At 56.7% G+C, this 21,093-nt stretch overlaps 11 protein-coding genes and 3 non-coding genes across 14 annotated transcripts; 5 read left to right on the forward strand and 9 right to left on the reverse strand.

The window, feature by feature from the left end:
* Positions 1-1,213: 1,213 nt before the first annotated feature.
* Positions 1,214-1,906, reverse strand: ACO1O0_004685 (RNase P/RNase MRP complex subunit; the record flags this gene model as incomplete). Its single annotated transcript, XM_083194124.1, has 1 exon — positions 1,214-1,906. The coding sequence occupies one exon, from the start codon at positions 1,904-1,906 to the stop codon at positions 1,214-1,216; it is 693 nt and encodes a 230-aa protein (XP_083051072.1).
* A 437-nt stretch (positions 1,907-2,343) lies between these two features.
* Positions 2,344-4,978, forward strand: ACO1O0_004686 (acyltransferase-domain-containing protein; the record flags this gene model as incomplete). Its single annotated transcript, XM_083194125.1, has 3 exons — positions 2,344-2,522; positions 2,593-4,447; positions 4,502-4,978. 3 exons carry the CDS (start codon positions 2,344-2,346, stop codon positions 4,976-4,978), a joined length of 2,511 nt encoding a protein of 836 aa, XP_083051073.1.
* A 150-nt stretch (positions 4,979-5,128) lies between these two features.
* pan6 (pantoate--beta-alanine ligase PAN6) lies at positions 5,129-6,184 on the reverse strand (the record flags this gene model as incomplete). The annotated part of the gene is made up of 1 exon (XM_083194126.1): positions 5,129-6,184. One exon carries the CDS (start codon positions 6,182-6,184, stop codon positions 5,129-5,131), a length of 1,056 nt encoding a protein of 351 aa, XP_083051074.1.
* A 347-nt stretch (positions 6,185-6,531) lies between these two features.
* ACO1O0_004688 lies at positions 6,532-6,611 on the forward strand. Its single transcript has one exon. It is a non-coding gene; the product is annotated as a tRNA-Gly (tRNA).
* A 15-nt stretch (positions 6,612-6,626) lies between these two features.
* Positions 6,627-6,708, forward strand: ACO1O0_004689. Its single transcript has one exon. It is a non-coding gene; the product is annotated as a tRNA-Gly (tRNA).
* A 14-nt stretch (positions 6,709-6,722) lies between these two features.
* Positions 6,723-6,804, forward strand: ACO1O0_004690. Its single transcript has one exon. It is a non-coding gene; the product is annotated as a tRNA-Gly (tRNA).
* Positions 6,805-7,311: 507 nt separating this feature from the next.
* Positions 7,312-7,614, reverse strand: ACO1O0_004691 (uncharacterized protein; the record flags this gene model as incomplete). Its single annotated transcript, XM_083194127.1, has 2 exons — positions 7,312-7,415; positions 7,458-7,614. The coding sequence occupies 2 exons, from the start codon at positions 7,612-7,614 to the stop codon at positions 7,312-7,314; spliced, it is 261 nt and encodes an 86-aa protein (XP_083051075.1).
* A 279-nt stretch (positions 7,615-7,893) lies between these two features.
* On the reverse strand, positions 7,894-8,736 carry ACO1O0_004692 (uncharacterized protein; the record flags this gene model as incomplete). Its single annotated transcript, XM_083194128.1, has 3 exons — positions 7,894-8,080; positions 8,102-8,541; positions 8,728-8,736. 3 exons carry the CDS (start codon positions 8,734-8,736, stop codon positions 7,894-7,896), a joined length of 636 nt encoding a protein of 211 aa, XP_083051076.1.
* A 511-nt stretch (positions 8,737-9,247) lies between these two features.
* ACO1O0_004693 (major facilitator superfamily domain-containing protein) lies at positions 9,248-11,156 on the reverse strand (the record flags this gene model as incomplete). The annotated part of the gene is made up of 4 exons (XM_083194129.1): positions 9,248-9,558; positions 9,623-10,654; positions 10,732-10,843; positions 10,896-11,156. 4 exons carry the CDS (start codon positions 11,154-11,156, stop codon positions 9,248-9,250), a joined length of 1,716 nt encoding a protein of 571 aa, XP_083051077.1.
* A 1,478-nt stretch (positions 11,157-12,634) lies between these two features.
* Positions 12,635-14,056, reverse strand: asa1 (WD40-repeat-containing domain protein; the record flags this gene model as incomplete). The annotated part of the gene is made up of 3 exons (XM_083194130.1): positions 12,635-13,429; positions 13,525-13,777; positions 13,836-14,056. 3 exons carry the CDS (start codon positions 14,054-14,056, stop codon positions 12,635-12,637), a joined length of 1,269 nt encoding a protein of 422 aa, XP_083051078.1.
* A 443-nt stretch (positions 14,057-14,499) lies between these two features.
* Positions 14,500-15,421, reverse strand: ACO1O0_004695 (uncharacterized protein; the record flags this gene model as incomplete). The annotated part of the gene is made up of 2 exons (XM_083194131.1): positions 14,500-15,219; positions 15,293-15,421. The coding sequence occupies 2 exons, from the start codon at positions 15,419-15,421 to the stop codon at positions 14,500-14,502; spliced, it is 849 nt and encodes a 282-aa protein (XP_083051079.1).
* Positions 15,422-16,421: 1,000 nt separating this feature from the next.
* On the forward strand, positions 16,422-17,404 carry ACO1O0_004696 (haloacid dehalogenase superfamily protein; the record flags this gene model as incomplete). The annotated part of the gene is made up of 2 exons (XM_083194132.1): positions 16,422-16,438; positions 16,513-17,404. The coding sequence occupies 2 exons, from the start codon at positions 16,422-16,424 to the stop codon at positions 17,402-17,404; spliced, it is 909 nt and encodes a 302-aa protein (XP_083051080.1).
* A 224-nt stretch (positions 17,405-17,628) lies between these two features.
* On the reverse strand, positions 17,629-18,423 carry ACO1O0_004697 (AA9 family lytic polysaccharide monooxygenase; the record flags this gene model as incomplete). Its single annotated transcript, XM_083194133.1, has 1 exon — positions 17,629-18,423. The coding sequence occupies one exon, from the start codon at positions 18,421-18,423 to the stop codon at positions 17,629-17,631; it is 795 nt and encodes a 264-aa protein (XP_083051081.1).
* A 975-nt stretch (positions 18,424-19,398) lies between these two features.
* ACO1O0_004698 (NAD(P)/FAD-dependent oxidoreductase) lies at positions 19,399-20,739 on the reverse strand (the record flags this gene model as incomplete). The annotated part of the gene is made up of 3 exons (XM_083194134.1): positions 19,399-19,562; positions 19,613-20,416; positions 20,478-20,739. The coding sequence occupies 3 exons, from the start codon at positions 20,737-20,739 to the stop codon at positions 19,399-19,401; spliced, it is 1,230 nt and encodes a 409-aa protein (XP_083051082.1).
* Between the last annotated feature and the right edge of the window lie 354 nt (positions 20,740-21,093).

Here is a 21,093-nt window from a genome sequence, read left to right on the forward strand (position 1 = left end):
AGGCCGCAAGAGACGACGACGTGCTCGCGTCCCATTGTCCAGCCCTTCAAGTCCCCTTGAAGTCCCCCGGTAAAGGTTTCCAGGGCTGGTCCCGGCATCCAGTGACAGCGCCAGTCTGCCCGCGTCGGCTGGAATGCTCCGACCCAGATTTCACCATAGAGACACCGGGAACTGCTCAATGCAGAGTATTCCCTCAATCGCTGGAGAGATGGTGCCCCAATGTGCTGACCGAGTCTAGGGCACCCAATGACTTTGAGGTGGACTTGGGGGTAGGCGAATTATGGCTCTAATCTCTCAACACAACTGCCACTCTTTCTCCGAGCAATGCCACCGGTCACTATAGATCCCACCGTGCCCAACCGATGGAGCCAATGGATGCCTGTCATGACCCGGAAGGCCGAGAACAACATATTTACCTGCCAAGCTAACCGTACCTGCTCAAAGTGTTTGAATAAGAAAACCTCGCAACATGGTCTGGCTAGCAGCCTAACAGAATAATGGCTGAAACCCTAGATGACATGCGCAATTTACGAGTACTATTATTATCACAAACGTTTTGGATTTTGGGGGTGCGGCAGTTGTCTCATTTCTATGGACCCTACCAGCAGCATGTAATAGTAGGTGGCATCATCGTATTTGGCATACACGGGCGGAACTCATGGTCCTTCCACAGCATCTGCCTCGAATAGCCCTGGCCTTGCACGCTGGCCACTTTTCGCGTCGCACCCGTCTTCGAGGGTGGTGTGCCTATAGCCTTGTGCTGCACGACGGCATCCGTAAACGGCGCATCTGCACCGGATGTGGCCGACACTAGCAAATCGCAGGGGCCACCGCTACTTCCATGGTATAAAGGTATAATCGGCTAGCCTGGCTATCGCTCCTTGGCTAGACATCGAGGCCGGGTGCGAAGGCGCACGGTCAGGACCACCCACGGAGGACAAGTAATCGCTTTGGCAAACAGGGCCCAACGGGCGGTGTTAACTCCACTGAGGAGTGTCGTAGATGTGGCCTCTTTGTTTAAGCTTTGAATACAGAGAATGACGGCGTGTGGAGGCCTCTGCTCACTGTTCCAGGTCTACCACACAGTCCAAATAGGCCGTCGTGATGCTGGCGTTGCTGATGTCCCAGCTCGCACTTCCGTGGTCGAGCGACTGGCAAGACCTGGTGGCAGGTTGTGGTATATCGTGGTTCGGCTGTTGTGTGGGCAACTCCATCACAGATTTTTCAAAAAGTGTGCCTTAAACTTGCGGCTGGCCCTGTCCGCAGATCGGTGCATCAGCTGATCTCCTAGGATGTCGAAGACGAATGTCTTGCCGGGCGATGGCGATGTCACCGTCCCATCTCCCGCTTCGAGAGCCTCTACCGGTACGCGGAACACCGTTCCTTCCTTGGGCACCATCTTGACACCCCTCTTCTTGGTGACAATTTCCATGACGAACTTGCGGTCCCTCGCGACGATGCCGGCGATGCCCACCCGGCCGGGACACCGGCTCCTGACCACCTCGACTTGTGCACCGTGGAACTCGGCGCTCGCCAGCTTGGCCGCTGCGTTAGGTCCGCCGACATGGACGTCGCCGCCGAGGATCTCGCGCATGTACCCCATCCACAGCTTGTTCAACGGCTCGTAGGTCTCGTACTTTAAGCCCTCGCGCGGTACATCGTAGAGCCCCAGCCTGCGTCGCTCACGGGCCGATAGAGGAGCAGGTCGCTGCTTCTTCTTGGCCTTCTCCTGCTGGCGCTTCCTCCTCCGGGCTGAGCGGGAGCTGATGACGGAGGGAGGCGGCGACGAGGGTCGGAGGTGGAGGGTTCGGTGCTGGATCTTTTCTGAGTAGATGCGCTCGACGCTGTCGGGGGAGTGGGCTCGCGCGAGCAGGTCGCGCGTGACCTGCTGGGCGGAATTCGACATTTCAGGCAGGATATCCGGATACCATAGTCGTGAGAGTTCTGACCTAGAGTTGAATGATGTTGACAGTGCTGGTGTTTGTGACTCTGGGATGGAAGAAAATCGAAGTGGGGTCACATGCGGTGGAGCTCGGCATGTCGGTCCAGCTTCCCCACACCAATGACGGCGGGAGCCCGAACTCCTCCCCCAGTTCCTGGTTCCCAGTCCCAGCGCAACCCCAGATTTTGGTCTTCTCGACAACTGTTGACCTCGGTGCATATTCTCGGAGAATGGCATTGCCCTGCTTCATATCTGTTGTGCTGCCATTCTCCGCGACGAGCCAATTTTCCACCTGAGAAGAAGCCCGTATCTTCTGAACACTCGTTATCCCTAGCGCGCGACCCCCCCCCATTACTACTACCACGACCGCAGTTCAACATCGACCTCGGCACGAGTTCACCATGTCGCACGGCGAGGACAAAGCCGATCAGGCCGTCGATTCGGCGCCCGACCTCCAAATTCTCGGTGATGAGATCACTCTCCAGCCCAGTGGCTTCGTCGAGCCCAGCAAGGAAGCTCCCGAGGGCAAGGAGCAAGCTCTCATGGACCGCTTTGCCTCGTTCCGCTCAGAGCCTCTCCAGTACGACCACTCTCGTTGTCGTCAGACATTTCCCCATCAATCGTTTACCAGCCTAACGCGACAACTATAGATTCCTCCGCGAAGTGTCGCTCTACGTTTCGGGTCACGGATGGCGCGCGTACGATCAAGTCATCGGCCAGCCCGTCTACTACTCGGGCTTCTCCGACAACATGAAGTCCATGGTCCTGGCGGCGCCGCTGCTGCAGAAGCGCATCGCCGAGCTCGCCGAGACGCGCATCCAGGTCGAGGAGAAAGATGGTATCCTGGACAAGAACTCGCCTGACTATGCGGCCAAGCGCGCCCAGCGGCGCAGCGCGCTCGAGGGCTCCCTGCAGGAGGTGGCCGAGAAGCTGACTGATGACATGATCTGCAAGATGGAGAGCAATACTTTCATCCGCGGCGCGTACTACCTGGTTACGCAGCTGCTGACGAGGGCGTACCACCAAGGTATCCACGTCTCGAGCGAGGAGGTCCTGAGGCTGAGGAAAGTGGCCGACATGGCGGCCAAGAAGAAACAGAGCATCGTGTTTCTGCCCAGCCACCGATCACATGTCGACTACGTCTCCCTACAGCTCATTTGCTACCGTCTTGGGCTCACACTCCCGGTAGTTGTGGCTGGCGATAACCTCAACTTCCCCGTGGTGGGCAGTTTCTTACAGCACGCCGGAGCCATGTGGATCCGGAGATCCTTTGGCGATGACGCTCTGTATAACACGCTGGTGCAGTCCTACATCGATACACTCCTCCAGGAGGGATACAACTTCGAATGTTTCATTGAGGGAGGCCGGTCGCGTACGGGAAAGCTGCTGCCGCCCAAATTCGGCATTCTCAGCTTTGTCCTGGACAGTATCCTCTCAGGCCGTGTGGAGGATACCATCATCTGCCCGGTCAGCACCCAATACGACAAGGTCATCGAGACGGAGGGCTATGTCACGGAGCTGCTCGGAGTCCCTAAGAAGAAGGAGAACCTTGCCGATTTCCTGTCGGGTGGGTCGTCGGTCCTGTCCCTTAAGCTGGGGCGGGTAGATGTCCGGTTCAACAAGCCCTGGAGTCTGAGGAAATTCATCGAGAATCAGCTTTCTAAGCTGCCCAAGGTACCCAAGGGGCTTGACACGGACCACCGCAACCCCGAAGTCCGTGCTGTTCGTGAAAAGCTCCTGCGCACGCTCGGCTACAAGGTCCTGGGGGACATCAACGAAGTCTCCGTCGTCATGCCCACGGCCCTCATCGGCACTGTTCTCCTGACACTACGAGGACGCGGCGTGGGGAAGGCAGAGCTGATTCGCCGCGTGGAGTGGCTGACGGATCGCGTCCGTGCAAAGGGCGGTAGGGTGGCACACTTTGGCAACGCGCCGCTCTCCGAGATTGTTGACCGCGGGCTGGAGGTACTGGGAAAGGACCTGGTGGGACTTGTCGAGGGGCTTCCGGAGCCTACGTACTATGCCGTCGACCGCTTCCAGCTCTCCTTCTACCGGAACATGACCATCCACCTGTTCATCTACGAGGCGCTGGTGAGTGCGGCCATGTACACGCGTGTCAAGGTCGGAGGCGGGCCGTCCAACCAGGACGTCTCCTACCAGGAGCTCAGGGAGCAGGTCCTCTTCCTTTCCTCGCTGTTCCGTGGAGAGTTCATCTTCTCCGGAGAGGGCTTGGCCGTGAACTTGGAGAAGACGCTCCGCGGCTTGGAGGCAGACCACGTTGTGCGCCTGGACCGAGACGAGCAGGGCAATGTCGTCAAGATTGGGCTGTCCGACGACGAGCGCAAGGCCGGGCGGGAGAATTACGACTTCTATTGCTTCCTCATCTGGCCATTCATTGAGGCCAGCTGGCTGGCTGCCGTGTCGCTGATGGGGCTGACCCCGCCGGTCGGGCAGAAGGAGGATATCTGGATCGAGCAGAGCAAAGCACAGAACACGGCTCAAGTTGTAAGTCCATTATGAAACCAGCGGATTGTTGATATGCAGCTGATTCGCGTCTAGCTTGGGAAGACCCTCTACCACCAGGGCGACCTCTCCTACTTTGAGGCCGTCAACAAGGAGACGCTGCGGAATTCGTACCTACGGTTCGAACAGGAACAGATGGTCCATGTTGTGAAATCCAAGGACCCCAAGATCCCGCCCCGTATCCAGCTGGACCCGACGTGGCGACCCGCTCGCGACCCCGAGACGGGCGCCCTGATCGCCGAGGGCAAGCTATGGGACTTTATCGAGAAGATTGCCCAGTCGCGCCGCGAGGGCAAGAACCGCCGCGACGGCGCCACCGTGAGCAGCCGCGTGCTGAAGCTGGCCGACACGCTAGGCCAACGCATGTTTGAGGAGGCCGCCGGGCCCGGGGGCAAGGGCAAGGGCAAGGTGCCCAGCCGGCTGAGCCAGGAGGAGGAGGAGGCGGTGCAGAAGAGCCGCAGGGCGGCGAGGAGTGCCAGCAGGCGGAAGCTGGAGGCGAAGTCTCACCTGTAGATTGTACTTTATACCAATGAGTCTATATATACGGGACTGCTCTGAACGTATATGAAACATGGCTATTTGTCGCTAGCAATGCATCTGTATCTGTCTACTAATTATATCATGATCTATATATCCTGCCCTCTTTTTGGGCTGCCCATGGCTCTATTCCTCCGCAGTCTTGGGCTTCAAGATGATATTGTCAATCAACCTCACGGGGGGTCCGCCACTGTGACCAAGGTCCTCGCCCTCGACCGCCTTCTCAACAGGCAGCATCTTGATGGCGCCGCTCAGCACAGCACCCTTCTTCGGGTCCACGGCATCAATCTCCACCATCGTGTCGGGGTCGGAAAGGGACACATAGTCGATCTCGAACAGCGCCCTCTGCTCCGGCGCCAGACCCCTCTGCTCCCCGAGCACGCGATCCAGGACCCCATACGCCGCGCCCAGGATGCTCTCACGGCCCAGCCGCTGCGCGTCCCCGTAGGCGCCCTCGGCGGCCCTCAGCGCGTCGTACAGCACGCCGGCGACCCTGCGCCGGCGCGGCCCCAGGTAGACGTTGCGGGAGCTCAGGGCCAGGCCGTCGGCCGGGTCGCGCTCGGTGGGGCAGACGACGGGCTCCAGGGGCATCATGAAGTCGGCGACCATGCGGCGGATGACGACGGTCTGCTGGACGTCCTTCTGGCCAAAGTAGGCGCGCGTGGGCTGTACGATGTTGAAGAGCTTCATGCACACGGTGGCGACGCCGCGGAAGAAGGTCGGGCGGCTGGCGCCCTCGAGGACCTCGCCCACGGGGGTGATGGTGACGAAGCTGCCCTTGCTGTCGATTTCCTGCCCGGGGAAGCCGTTGGGGTACATCTCGGCCGTGGTCGGGGCGAAGACGGCGCTGACGCGGCCGAGGTTAGCCCCATCGTCGGCGAGCTCACGGTCCAGCGCAGCGAGGGTCTTGGCATCGGCGTCCCACGTGGCCGGGTAGGAGTCGAGGTCCTCGGCCGCGCCGAACTGAGCGGGATTAACGTAGAGGCTGACGACAACATGGTGATTGTCGCGAGCGGCGGCCCGGATGAGGGAGAGATGGCCGGAGTGGAGGGCGCCCATGGTGGGGACGAGGCCGACGGTGCGGTGGGTGTCGATGAGGGGTCTGCGCCAGCTGCGCACCGCATCGACGGAGCGGAGGACGCGGATGGAGCTCGAGGGAAGGGTCTCGCGTGAGGCAGCCATGGTGCGAGCGTAACGGACGTGACGGACGGTGTTGAGGTGGCAGAGCTGGTTATGTGGGAGGAAGCCACGCGGGCGGCAGAGGTTGCTAAATAACATGACACCGGGCAGGGTGTGTGGGGAGGACAAAATGCAGAATGAAGGTGAGGTAATATGTATGCAGGATCAGGGAGGTTCAGGGGGCCCAGCGGCCATTGTCGAGTCTCAATGGCCAAGGGCTGTTGGGTCGGATGCAGAACTTGTCATCGCGGTGATGGTTTCTACGGCGCATTTTCGTGGACGTCGCATCTGCAGCCTGGGCGCCGCCGCTCATGAATTGGTTACTGCAGATCCTTGTCAACAAATCACGAGCGTAATTGGTTTAGTGGTAAAATTCTCCGTTGCCATCCGCAACGTCGGGGAGCCCTGGGTTCGATTCCCAGATTACGCAGTGCTTTCTTTACCAGCGTAATTGGTTTAGTGGTAAAATTCTCCGTTGCCATTCGTGCAGCGTCGGGGAGCCCTGGGTTCGATTCCCAGATTACGCAAAAGGCCATTTCCAGCGTAATTGGTTTAGTGGTAAAATTCTCCGTTGCCATCCGCGCAACGTCGGGGAGCCCTGGGTTCGATTCCCAGATTACGCAGAAGCCTTTCTTTTTGCCGTTTTGCCCTTCTGTTTAGCCATCCGTTGATACCACGTACTATGCCATAGACCTGGGTGAAGGGGGGAGCGGGCTGCAAGAGTAACAAAGAAAAGGGGGGAGTTCAGGGGCAAGAGTTAGTTCCCTATACTTTAGCTATTACTAGGCCGGTGGTATTATAAGTTACGTAGGTAATACTAGTTATCTAGGGGTTTATTGAAAGACAGGAAGGGTCTTGTTTATATAAAAAGTCCAAGTACTTACTAGAAATACTTACGTTTATTTCTTACCTCTTGCTTCTTTCGCTAAACGTAGCGCTTCCTTTTGCCTTTTGTTTCGACAGTATCCGTAATTAATTGACAAATGACTCTTTATGCCACCATAAGTACAGGTCGTTTTGCGACCTCTTTCATCCAAGTTCTAAGTAAGGGAGAGAGGGCTGACAACGAGTTTCAGGGGCGAACAACTTCAGGCTCGACGGTTCCAGTCAAGCCCGAGCGGCAGTTGTTATCACATCAGCTGTTTCAACTTGGCTTGCAAAGTATCCCAATCCTCTTTGCTGTAATCGCCTACCCTAATATCAAAGAGAATCTGAAAAGTATCGACATCCTCACCTGCCGCAACCTGAACCAGCTTGCGACATATCTCCAGCTGACTGTGCCAGTTGAGAGCGGCAATCCACACGGCCTCTGCAGCCTGAGACTTCTCTGTGAGCTCCCAGTCACCCTGGAAGTTGAGCGCCCTTCCAACCCCCTTGTTACAGTACGCACGGTAGCTGCCCAACGCCTCTGGAGAGTCCTCCGAGTCTGCCATCTTGGGCTAGCCGTACATCAAAGGGTCCCAGTCGCGCGTGATCCACCCTGGATATCTAGCATATCCAACATGCCGTGGCATTGTTTGCGCGAGGTCCCAGTCGATGAGCCCAGTGACATTCCCTTGGTCGTCCACCATGATATTTTGAGAGCCAAAATCACGTAAGGATATGACGAAACCATCCCGGGAGGGCAGATTGGGGAGAACTACGTTCATTATTTTGGCTTCGTCCTTGCCCCATACATCTTCCTTGTTCTTCACAACGAAGTGTTCCTGAAGCTAGGCATCAATAGAGTCGTATGGACCCGACGCTTCAACTTGAACGCTTCCGTCAGCATTCTCCTTCCAGTCATATGCAGGGTCGATAAAATTTGTTCCATCTTCGTGTTCCATGACGGACCCAATCTTGTCAAAAGCTAGCAGGCGAGAAAACTTAGCCATGTGCTGTGCCAGGCTCGCCAGGATCCTAAAGCGAAATTCCTCTCACGGCATGGTAAGAATGCCGTCGAACCAAACGTAGGAGACCAGCGTTCCCGGAATAAAGCTCATCCACATGTAAGGAGCTCCAATTTCATTGTCGGTAGTCGTGTCCAGGTTGTATACTTCTGGCACTGGAGCCGTGGTGTGCTTCCGGATGAGACGCATTGTGGCAACCTGGGATTCCAGTGCGCGTGCCGCCGTTTCGGTGAGAAGAGATCCCCAGCCCGTGGCAGGGACTCGTATGACGATCTTGGTATCATCCAGTTGAATAATATGGACGATGTTGTATGACCCGACGATTCGGGCGACGAGCCTGCCATTGGAACTGGGCGCATCAAGGATCTGGTTGGAGATTCTCAGAGCCAAGCGCACAAGAGATTCTTCGGGGATGTCGATGAGAGGACCAAAGACCTCGCGGTCAAAGTCGTCGTCCAAGATATCCTCAGGCTGGAAGACATTTTGACCAAATGGAGAGACCAAGAGATGCTGTGAAGAGACGAATTTGGTATGGGACGATGTGCGGGTTTACTCCTGATAGAAGTGAGCAAAAGCCAAGTAGTTTAAGTATTTATGCAAGTGGTCTATGAGGACGATTTGGGAACGGGAATTGCGACTACTGGATTGCAAAGGGACAATGGCCATGTGGGCGGCCACGCGGTTATCTACATGTGTTATTATGCTTCACTTCAAAGCCCTTCCACAGTTTCCCAGGTCCTAACCACCCCTGTTCCTAAGAGACTGCTAATGACTCCGGTAGGATACCGCATAGCAGTTCAAATTATTATTAGCAATTCTTCGCCACGTAGGAGGACCCTGCTTGTTTCAGTGCTTTGTCGTTGGTGGCCTCGTTGGCCTGTGCAGACTCTCTACCAAACATCAACAATGACTGTAATACGACACCACAAGCTAAGGTGTAGCCGTGTTTGGTCCCTGCTGGAAGATGTGCCAAACATGAAAAATTCCGGTGAAAGGCACAGACTCTGGTCATTCCAGCTCTCAGTATTACAATTCTACTTCTATCAAGTCTAAGCTGAGTGGCGAAGTGACGCCCAAACCATCCCTTGCCCAACTCCGCGCCCCGTATATATTATAATGAGTGGTGAACCCCGTTTCCACGCCCCATATTAAGTCATATCCCGTTGCGGTAGCCCAATCAAGCCATGCCGCCCCCAGATGCGTTGTCCTGGCTCAGCCTCTTCCACCGCGTCCCCAGGCCGATCAGGGTGGCGAGACCCGTGGCGGCAATGCACATGGCAAACACCACTTTGAGCCCGGTCATGTACCCGTCGATGACGTCGGACTGCTGTTCCGTGGGGAAGGCGTGGCGGATGTCGGTCGCGCCCGTCAGGACGAGCGTCGGCACGTCGACCTCGGGCGCGACGCGCTTGACGTAGAGGACCATCTGGTTGACAAAGGCCGACTGGGCGGCCGAGACGAGGAATGCACCGCCGAGGCCCTGGAAGACTGTGGGGGGGTCATTGTTAGCTAGCTGCTGCTGGGGTCCGTTTGGGAGGGGGTTAGAACTTACAGAGCAGCATACCGGTGGCAGTGGCCAGGTCCTTGGGGGCAGCGGTTCCCTGGACGACAATCATGGGGATCTGGAAGGAGATGCCCCAGCCGAAGCCGGCGACGATCTGGTAGCCGATCCATTCACCCGTGGACGAGTGCGTGCTGAGGGTGTAGAACAGGCCCGCGCCGACGGCCGCGATGACGCCTCCGCCGAGGAGCACAGGCTGATAGATGCCCTTTGCGGAGATGAAGCTACCGCTGATGATGGTGGCGATGGTGACGGAAATGATCATGGGCAGGTTGCGGACGCCGCTCATGATGGGCGTGGTGCCGTGGACGGACTGGAAGTAGATGGGGATGTAGTAGATGGCAGTAAAGAAGGAGCTGGGGAAGAGGAAAGCGAAGCTGGTCATGACCCAGGTTGTACGCTCGCGCATGATGCTAGGGGAGACCATAGACCGCTCACCCTGGTACCACTGTAGGACGGCCCACGCGGCCATGATGGCGACGAAGCCAACGAGCAGGCCAACGACGACGGACGAGTTCCACGCGTAGGCGACACCACCGTACTGAAGGGCGAGGACGTATGAGATGGTGGCGCCCATGATGAGAACCACGCCGAGGGGATCCATCTGGAGGATCTTCTCCTTCAGTGGAGCAGCCTCGGGGACAGCCTGCACGGGAGTCTGGAAGAAGAAGAAGATGATGGCGGCCGAAACGCCTCCGATAGGGAGGTTGATGTAGAAGCACCAGCGCCACGAGACCTCATCGGTGAAGGCGCCGCCAAGGAGGGGCCCAATGACGGAGCCGACGCCGTACGCAGCACCAAGGATGCCGGTGAAGGCGGGCCGTTTCTTGGGGGGTGCAGAGAAGGCGATGATGGTATAAGCTCCGGCTCCGAGGCCTGCAGCACCTACACCAGCGATGGCGCGGCCAGCGATGAGGGCGTCAGAGGAGGGAGCGGCGCCGCAGATGGCCGAGCCCACTTCGAAGATGAGGATGGCGGCGAGAAAGGATATCTTGAGGGGAAAGTACTTGTAGATCTTGCCCCCTGGAGAATAGTTAGCAGGGAGCCGGGTATGGAGGTGGGTGTAGAGAGTGACGGGAGTGATGAGGGTGATGACTTACACGTTGATTGAAAGGCGCCGAGTGTCATGAAAAACGAGGCGCCGTACCAGCCAACCTTGTCTAGACCCTTGAACTCGTTTGTGATCTTCGGAATCGCTGTTGCAACAATGGTCTATGATTGTTAGCTTAGATGTCGCTGTTGTACAAGGCAGATTCCAGCGTACCTGGTCGAGTGACAGGAGGAAGATGCTCAGGATGAGGGCGATGACAATGAAGGCCAGCCCGGCCCCCGTGGGGTACTCGGGATCAGGCTCAGCCGAGTCCGTGGGACTGTCTGTATCATCATTTTTGGCGATGGAGCTAGAATCTCGTGCCGGTGTGTCGCCAGTCTTCTCGTCGATGGATGGTTCCCCAGCGACGGTCGAGGCGCTGGAGGCGGGCTCCTCGTGCCCGGGGACTTCGAGTGATGAGGGTGCAAGAGCCATCACTGATCCAGTTGCTAGATTTCTTGACGTGGGGGGCTGGTTAGAGTTGTCGAGGTTGTTGCTATTTGGATCTAATGTTTTAGATTTGGAGGGCGCAACGATGCCCTTATATCCTGATCGCCATCATCTCCCCGTCCCCCCTAGCTCGAGTGAGCCATACAGTATGTGCCATGGCGCCATACGAAAAGAGTACGTTAGCTAGGATCATGGATTACTAGTGCGGATGGAAGGATCTGATTTCAAATGCTGCGCCAGATTGTGTCCGAATAGAGTTAAGTTATCGCAGGTATAACGCCGTCATTCTCGTGGTTTTTGGTGTTTCGGGGGCTTTTTTCATGCGGAGTTGCACACCCCAAACAAACTCCACCGGTAAGTCCGCACCGTAATAATAAAATACATTCAGCAATTGCTCACCTCGTGGATGATTTGCAAATAAGCGCTTAGCACCAGGTATTGGCGTACTCGTTTCCATTCTGCGTTGGCTTCAATGAGCTGGTGAATTGGCTGTTATGTCGTGTGACAGAGCTGGGTCGATCTTCCAATGAGGCCAGCAAATGAGCAGCGACAAAAAAAAAACACTGCGATGCATGCTGGCTGCTGCCATCATGTTCTGCACTGGACATAACGATAATAACAGCTTCGCATTATGTTGAACCCCAATGTGTGCAGCCTTGCAGATACAAAATCGCGGACATTGAAGTCGGAGCTGACCATGTTGGACACGTAATACATATGTGCTGACAAAACTCATCGTGCAGACTGTACGAGTCGGTTCTGGCCGAAATGGAACTACCGGGGCACCGGTCTCTTGGGTCTGGCAAGATCCGAATCTTGTCCCTGTTTGCGTCTGCCACCTTGTCAAGGAGCTGGGCCTGGTGGTTTCGTATTCGTAAGCTTGGCGGAGTTTTGTAACGGTGCGGAGTTGGGCCAAGCGGCAGCTAGAACCCTAGGCATAATGTCGCCGTCTGTCCGTAAGCTAATACCTCTCTCGTACGAGATCTCGTTCAGGCTGCTGACTTTTTTCTTTCTTGCACATAATTTAGCAGCGATTTGTCCAATTAGATTGGCATTCTTGGACGGACCCAAGGGATTGGGAGACCGTTAAATCTGCCCTGTTGCTAAGGCACACCAGAGTAAATACTAGTACGAACACGGAATACGGTAAATGATATACTCGTAAGCACCACCTGGCAGCGGCGGCAGATTTACGACAGCACCTCGAATCCTGGCTGTACTGAATCGATCGCAATGCAGGAGGAGTCACGAAAAAACTTCCGACCCGACGCACTGGCCATATAGGCCGGGGATTGAAGATTGTCGATGAAAAGTCTGGGTTAAGCAGTGATCCGTAGACCAGGGGAGAGCAGCCTTCTCTCTTTTTAGCACTGGATCCCCCAATGCGGTGTGGGTATCGCAAAGACAGGCTTTGAAAGAGGTGGTCAGCGTTGAGATCCTTAGCAGGTGTACGGTAGATCGCCTCAATAGATATCCCACAAGCTGATCTTGCCATCCTTGGCTCCTGCGGCGACCCAGTGCGCCGTTCTTGCTTGGTGTATCCTTCTATCCTTGACACTCATTCCTTCTCTCTTTGTCTGCACAAGGGACTTCACATCGGCGGATGATTGCTGGGTGGTGCTGGCGGGTGCTTGTCCGGGCGTTTGGGTGGCGTTGGGGCTGTCAATACCAGCAAACGCGACGGCGTAGCAGCCAACTTTGTGCCACTGAAGTACAGCAAGTTCCTTCATTGTCTTGCAGGAGTACACTCTGACTTTGGAATCCCAGCCAGCCGTAGTAAAGATGCGACCATCGGACCGAATGCGGAGTCCCTGCTGGCCCGAGTGCTTTGTGCTAATTGTTTTGGTAGGGTGCTCCCACTCCTTCAAGGTTGTGTTAGAACTACGGCCTGCCTTCGAGTCCCCCCTGAGCTGGCCCGATAATAGTGAGGGCGTGTCGCTCGGTGAGTCGTCAATCTCCTCGATGATCCGGTTGTTTGGATCAAAGTCTGGCATGACCTCCTGCTGCACCACCGGGATTGGGTGCTTCGCAATAACATCGTCAGCGCTGGAGGTGAGGAAGTATTCAAGGCCGGGATGGACGTCCAGGGACAGAATAGGCTGCGTGTGGGCTTGCGTGCGATACATTATGACCCATTCCCCGCTGCTTTTCAGGCGGTGCACCGAAGCAAAGCCATTTTCGAAGGCCGTGATGAGCGTAAGGGCACCTTTGAGGTTGAGTAGCGCTAGAGCCATGGCCATTCCAGTGTCTTTCCCGGCCTTCACGGTGTGTATACGGGATTGCGATGGAAGTGAATAAACATCAATCTAGAATGTCAGCATGGGATATGGCTCTGACAGTGAGGGGGACTAACAGCATCCGATGCCAAGGTGTTGGGCACGGCAATGTGGATTTCATCCGCGCCGTCGATGCTGAAGCTGTCATTCGCAGCGTCACTCGAACAAGCTCCAAAAGAGCAAAAATTCATGGTGTTGACCTGAAGAAGGTGCAACATCCAGGGCTGAGGTCGCGGAGTCGGCACATCCTCCAGAGGCAACGCCACACTAAGGCGCTCCTCGTCTTCCGCGGCGATCTTCCATACGATCAATTTGTGATCACGGCCATGCCTTGGAGGTAGATCAGTACACAAGTCATTGATGAGTTAAGATAGCAGGCTCTGCTCACGTTATGACCTTGTCTGGGCCCCATCCCCTGATGCCGAGGATGGCACTTTCGTGGGGCCGCCATACAGCCCGAGGGCGCATGATGGTGAGGTCCCAGAGAGCCACGAAGCCCTCGGCATCGCCGGTCGCGAGTCGCTCATTGTTTCTGAGGAATACAGCAGCATGTACCTGCGCCTTGTGCCCGCGGAGGATGTTCTTGGGGACTGGGGCGGATTCAGCCATGGTCGAGTTGTTGCTGCAGTCGCAGGATCATGCTATAGAGTGCTAGGGCGGTGATGAGAGATCAAGTCCTCTCCGTGCTAGAGCATCTCGCATGACCCCTTTAGTATCCGTTTCAACGCATCAGATGGTGTGCTTGGAGCGTGGTGGCGGCTTCAGTGAATTGGGTCAGTTACGAATAGGTGAGAGGCTTCTGGTGAAGTGGGTCACAGGCGACAGAAGGTGCTGGTGGCCGCCCTCGGGTAGCACGTGACCACGCGTCATGCTATCAGCTTCCTTTCGCGACTCAAAGCAGGCATCAGTCCACAGATTGATAGTTTCAAGCTTTCGTGTGTGGTTCAATCTGTATATACATGGTGTAAAAAGGGCCACCCCGGAGTGGTGTTATGCATGGGCCCCTTGAATTACATCCGACCTCTACAATATACGTTCCAACACATTGATGCTCATTGATCCGTGTTCTGCTGGAAGTTCATGCTATACCCTCCCGTCTTCTCGTCCTTGACCATCTGGAAGTTATTCGTGCTCAGCCCAAACGGCCTCAGAATGCCATCCCCCAGCTCGCGCAGCTTCCCCCACATCTCGCCCATCTCGCGCTCCTGCGCCTCCTTGACCCGCGGCTCCAGGTCGCGCAGCATGGTCCGCACGGTCCGCGCGTCGCCCGGCGCGAGGAGGCCCGCGGGGAGCGCCGCCAGCGCTTGGTAGTCGGTTTGAGCCGAGGAAAGGGCCGACCAAGTGGGCGGGCTTGTGGTCGCGTGGGCGCGGGCGCGGCGGAGGAGTGATTTTGTGCGGATGCGGGCAATGTCGGCCTTGATGTCGCCTTGCTTGGGCGGAGCCGGGGCAGAGTTCTCGGCGCCGGAGCTGATGATTTCTTCATCCACTTCTTCTTCTTCCTCGCCCTTCTTCTCTTCGTTGCTGTCTAGAGCGGTCTCCAGTGCGGCGAGTTCGTCGAGGGCTGCGGTGGCGGCCTTGACAGCATCCTTAGGCTGCTCGAGATGGAGGTGACAGGCGGCAATGTTGGAGTGTAGGACAGCTCTGGGGAAGCGGGCGGAGCGGGGGAGAGGGAGGAGGGCGTCCTCGTAGGTGGAGAGGGCGTTGTGAACATCTTTAGCGGTGAAGAGGGCGTTAGCCTCTGTCTTGAGAGACTGAGATTCTTGTAGAGCCGCCTAGGTGATGTGTTAGATATGTGGCTCAGATTTGGGTAGATTTAAAGCATCTCATTCGAGGGTGATGACTTACTGCCTCCTCTTGTGGTGTCATCTTTTCCTCGTCAACATCGTCGCTGTTATCCTTGGGAGGGTCGCTGAGGTTGGTGTTGGTGACGTCATTGTCCTTCTTCTCAGACGGTCCAGGTTTGCTCTCGGCCATACTGTGAGAGTTTGTGGGAGATTTATAAGGATGTAGTGGCTGTGTGATTGTTACGATGAGATCCAGTTGGGAGTCGCTGGAGTGAACGAGGCGATGTTTGGTTGAGGGGAAAGTCACGCTTGCGGGCTTCCAGCGCTTGAGGGAGGTTATCGAGCTAGAGCAGAAAACGGCAGGTAACAGAAATCATTAATATTACCAATTATAAAGAAACAATAAGAGACACCGTGTATTTAGACGAGGTGGCGCGATAAATGAGAGAGGGACTCAGGATGGCAGATTTGTTGCACGGTGGATGATGTTGTGAGAGGAGGGATGAGTTGAGGATGTGGGGCATTGGGCAGAGTCCCTAGGATGGACTAGCCTACCCTGCGGCCCGAAGAACAAAAGGATGAGAACTCGCATATACTGGACCACACGGTTGTTTGTGAAGAGAAAAGTATGGCATGGTACTCATGAAATATAGAAAAAAATTGTTTGATTGTTTTAAAGACAGTAATAGTATTATGTGGTCTACAAATAAACCAATAGTGACAGTAGTACCTAATTAGTGTGTCTGATACGAAGATACTCTATCCGTATTGCTCCTCTAAAATGAGTGTAGATCATGTCGGCCAACCTCACAAAACCTTATAAGCCTTGATTGTCTAGTATTACTAGTAACATTTGATAATTTTCTACGACTTTTACAAATACTATCACTTGTCTTACAAACCTAACACTGACTGATTGTAGATGATGGGATGCTGCATTTCCGAGACTCGGTTCCAAGGCGGGATCTGGAGCGATCATCCCACCTTTGACCGCCACCGATTTTGGAGAAATCCCCGCTATATCGGAATCCGACTCGGCCTCTTTCCCTCCTCCTTCTGACTCCTCGCCGACGCGTCACCACATAAAGAAGACAACCGCACACGCTGTCGTGCCGCTCTCTCCTTCAATTCTCCGTCGCTAGACCATCCTGACCCGACCACCCTCCCCATAGACATCCCCAACCGCAGTCATGGCTCCCCGAACTGAGTACGTGCCCCCCATTTACCCACTGACCCCGCCCCTCCTTTACTGTCAGCAACTGAGACCTCCACCCTGAACAGCTTCCCTCCCGTGCGCGCATGCCTCTTCGACATGGACGGCCTCCTGCTCGACACCGAGGATATCTACACGGCCTGCGTCAACATCATCCTCGAGCGCTACGGCAAGCCCAACCTGCCCTGGTCCATCAAGGCCAGGCTGCAGGGCCGCCCCGGCCCCGCCGCCAACAAGATCTTCCACGACTGGGCCGGCCTGCCCCTCACCCCAGACGAGTACGTCACCGAGAACTCGATCCTGCAGAAGCAGCTCTTCCCCAACTCCAAGCCCCTCCCCGGCGTCGTCGACCTGCTCGCCCACCTCGGCCGCACGCGCTACTGGGAGGAGGTCGCCCCCCAGGAGAAGCAAGGCCAGCGCGTGCACGTCGCGCTGGCGACGAGCTCACACGAGCGCAACTTCCAGCTCAAGACGGACCACCTGACGGAGCTCTTCTCCGTGTTCCCCGCGCACCGGCGCGTGCTGGGCGACGACGCGCGCCTGCAGGCCGGGCGGGGCAAGCCGCTGCCGGACATCTTCCTTCTGGCGCTGAAGACGATCAACGACTCGCTGCCCGCGGGCGAGAGCCCCATCCGGCCCGAGGAGTGCCTCGTGTTCGAGGACTCGGTCCCGGGCGTGGAGGCCGGTAGGCGGGCGGGGATGCGCGTGGTGTGGTGCCCGCACCCGGGGCTGAGGAAGGAGTACGAGGGCCGTGAGGGGGAGGTGCTGGCCGGGAGGACGGGGGAGGCGGGGGATGTGGACCTGCACCAGGTGGGCGAGATTGGGGATGGGTGGGCGGACCAGATGGAGGACCTGACGGACTTCCCGTATGCCAAGTATGGCATGGTGATTCCGCCGCCCGAGGTGGAGGAGGAGCCGTGTATGAAGCAGACCTCTGAGGGTGTGGTGGTTGATGCGTAGGGGCCATGGCATACGGCAAAAGACAGCTCGCTTGTAGAGCTTGGAAAATAGAGAGACTAGATACCAGGAGTAGAATCAAATGGGTCATGATGATGGGAGCCTGACATCAAATCACATTTAGTCGAGGACAACACTCGGCACAACGATTTCATATATACATTCTGATGCCCCTATTCACAAGCGGTACTACCTCCCATGCTGCACTACGCCATTCCATGAGTTATTTAGGCAAACTCACGCGAGTGCCTCCTCTCCTTGGCAGCGGCCGCAGCGCCAGTCCATAGCGCAGGTCCGGGGATGTCATAGCTAGTCAGGTCCTGGTAGGGGTTGAACAGAATTCCCGGGTGGTCAGCCGTGTACAGCTCGGTGCCGGGGGTGCCGGCGGGCAGCTCCTGGGTCCCAGAGCCGGTAACCTCAATGTTGAAGCACTGGGGGTAGTTCTGGGCGCCGTTGGCGGATCCGGCACCGTGCATGGCGATGATCTCGTGGCGGAAGACGTACTGGCCCGGGGCCAGCGAGGCGGGCACGGTGGTGCTCCAGGTATTGTTGTTGTTGAGGAGGTCGGTGGCGGCCCAGGTCTGGGTGTCGAAGTCGATGGCGGCCTCGTCGATCTTGACCCAGCTCAGGGTGGTCTTGTCGACGGTGCTGCAGTCGTCACCGGCGCACTTGGCCGCGTAGGTGAAGACGGGGCCAACGTGGGAGTCGGGCCAGGCTGACCAGAGGAAGTCGATGACACCGCCGGCGGGGATCGAGGCCGCGATGGCACCAGGCTTGGCGTTGATATGGCAGTTGATGTCGGCGGTGCCGTAGTTGTTGGGCGAGACGAAGCCGTTATCGAGGTTCTCGGCGTACCAGCCGGCAACGTCGGGGGGAGTGCCGCCGTTGATGATCTCGTAGTAGTAGTCGAGGAGGAAGCCACCCTGGTCGACACCGTCGGTGCGGAACATGGGGACGGTCCCGTGGGCGAGGACCGACGTGAGCAGGGGCGCCACGAGGGCGATGGACGTCTTGAGAGTCATAGTGGTGATGGGCGTCTTGCTTGTAGTTGGGAGTGAAGCTGGTGAGAGAGTAGTGAAGCCAGGAAGGGCGGTGTATATTTGTATGCTGCCCTCTCCATACGAAGTACAGGTAGCGCCCATGATCAGACTAGGTATTGACCCCGGGAGGCCTCGACCACCACCATCGGGCCGCCTCCGCCGTAGGTGATGGATCAAAGGGCGGCCTCGTCATCCTCGTCATCCACCACGGAGGAGGCAGCTGGTGAGCTAGTGGGGGTCAATGCCAAACCTTTCCCCCGGACTGGTGGAAGAAATACCGGGCTCGCAATGCCGGCGTCATGACTATATTAACTGCGTAAGAGACCTCACATGACGACTGTGGGGAAGGGGTTACTGTCGCCCAACCTGTAACGTTTCAAGCAGTTTGCCAAGGTGCCTTTCTGGAAAGCGGATCGAAAGTGTAAGAGTGTGGCCGTATATGTCAACTCCAACGCGGGGGAGGATCGAAGGTCGCGGAGCTACCTCCTCCGGTATTGCCAGAAACGTCGCCCTCGCGGTTCCTGATTCGTCTCCTGTCTCAAGTTAATATCAACCCTGCTGAAACTGTGATCTAACGATGAGGGACCGAAGAAATCCCTGGAAACGTGATTGCCATGCCAAGGCCATGTGGTTCAGGTAATTGGATGCCTCTAAGAGTTGGGTCACGGTGCATGCTGAATGTCGACCTATCTCGATCACGATCCCGGCCCCCCGGGCCTCGGCACGGATGGCGTTTCCGTCTTTGTGAGGAAGAGGCTAGAGTCAGGTGTACATAGTACAGGTACGCATCTAGCTGCAAAGCCCGTGTTTTCACGACTTCCACAATGGCCAATGTTGGAGATGGACCTGGAGATTTCTTGCTAATTTGCTTGCGAGCAAAAGCGCTCTCATTGTATATTGATACAAGATTAAATAATAATTATAGTAGTAAATGTATATAGAGAATTCTTTACAGACTCACTGGTCATACTCACCGGCATATAGCAGGTCGCCTGGCGAGCCGTTCATGCGCTCCCATAGGGATCTCACATCGAGTTCATCGTCCCTCTCGACGAGGTCAGCCTCCTCACCCTCAGGAATGGCCTCGAGCTCTGCAGCCGCGTTCTCACGCTCGAGTTGTACTGTCACACTGTTAGCATTGTTACACCACGAAGCGCATGGGCCGACTTACCGTGAACAAACACGCCCGTCCGCTTGCCGCTGAACAGCGCATGTGGCACATTGGTCACATTGTCAGCATTGGCGTCACCAATGGCGTAGACGCCGGGGATGTTGGTCTGCAGGCCCTTGGTCGAATCTGCCGCCAGACGCCCACCATCAAGCCGGACGCCCATGTCGGGGCCGACCCATGACTTCTGCTCCTCTCCATAGCTGGTTAGGAAGGCGTTGCGCATTACTGAGGGACCTTCCTCGAAGTCAACCCTGAAGAGATCATGCTCCGGGTAGGTCGGGAGGCTCGGGTCCTCGTGGCCCGTGGTGCCATTCCTGAGGCGGCGGATTGCAGCAATGGTGCCGTTCTCAATCTTCACACCGTGCAGTTTGAGGTAGTCCTCCCAGCGAGGGCTCTTCTTCTCCGTCTCCTCGCGCATTTCGGGGGTGTCGGTGCCGTTAACAAAGGCGACCACGTCGTCATTGAGCGTCGCCACCTCGCGGACCAGACCGGGGATCTCGCTCAGCGGCGCAATGAGACCAAGGCCCTGGTCGGCGTGCTCATGGCCATCGCACCACGGGCACCAGTAGATGCCCTGGCCCCAGTTCTCACGCACGCCGGGGGTGTCAGGGAGCAGATCGCGCAGACCGGTGGCGAGGACAACTTTGCGAGCCGTGATGGGTTCGGTGCCCTCGGTGTTGACGGTGAAGTAGGTGTTGTTCTCGCGGGGCTGGATGGAGGTGACAGTGCCATTGGTCATGGTGACGGTGTCGTAGTGGGAGATCTGCTCTCGGGCAGCCCAGCGGTAGTACGCTGGGGTGACACCTGGGTCCGGTTAGCATCAGGTTCGCCTTGTCCCTCCAACAAGCTCGGGGTCAGGCGGTACCATCAAAGCCAATAACATCGTGCATGTGGCGTGTGGGCTGGTTGCGGTACTCTCCGGAGTCGATGAGGAGGACGTTTCTCCGGACCCGGGCCAATGCGCTTAGGACACTGAGGCCAGCAGGGCCACCGCCAACAATGATGGCATCATAGTCGGTATCTGGGATGTCGACTTCGATTTCGTCGGGCTGGGAGGCCTGGGGGACTGCAGCACCTAAAGACTGCGAGGCAAGTGCCAGAAGGGACAAAACGAGTGACGACCGCATGATGGCTGATGGGAGGAAGAGACAATGAATCGAGTGGTAGACCTAATGTCCTCTGTGCTTCATGGGCGTCCAGTGCTTATAACGGTCGTAGCCACCACCCAGCGGCGAGTTCCCTCAGGATGCAGGTTGCTTCCTTGTACCCTTGGCTCTGGGGTCCCATGGCGATTGTCATTGATGAGATTTGCCGAACTCATTTAGAGATGGCCAATCGGCAGATGAGCCGCATGTGAAGACTCGTATTTCTTCTCCGATTGTGCGCTTGCGTGCGAATCCTGTGGCCATGAGGATTCAGGCTTGTCTCCTTTTGTGGATAGTATCTGTACGTAGCCGTAAATTAAGGTAACGTGTCTCGCC

This window comes from Amphichorda felina (genome assembly GCF_050947745.1).
Source record: "Amphichorda felina strain 45539 chromosome Unknown scaffold_4, whole genome shotgun sequence".
NCBI lineage: Eukaryota > Fungi > Ascomycota > Sordariomycetes > Hypocreales > Bionectriaceae > Amphichorda > Amphichorda felina.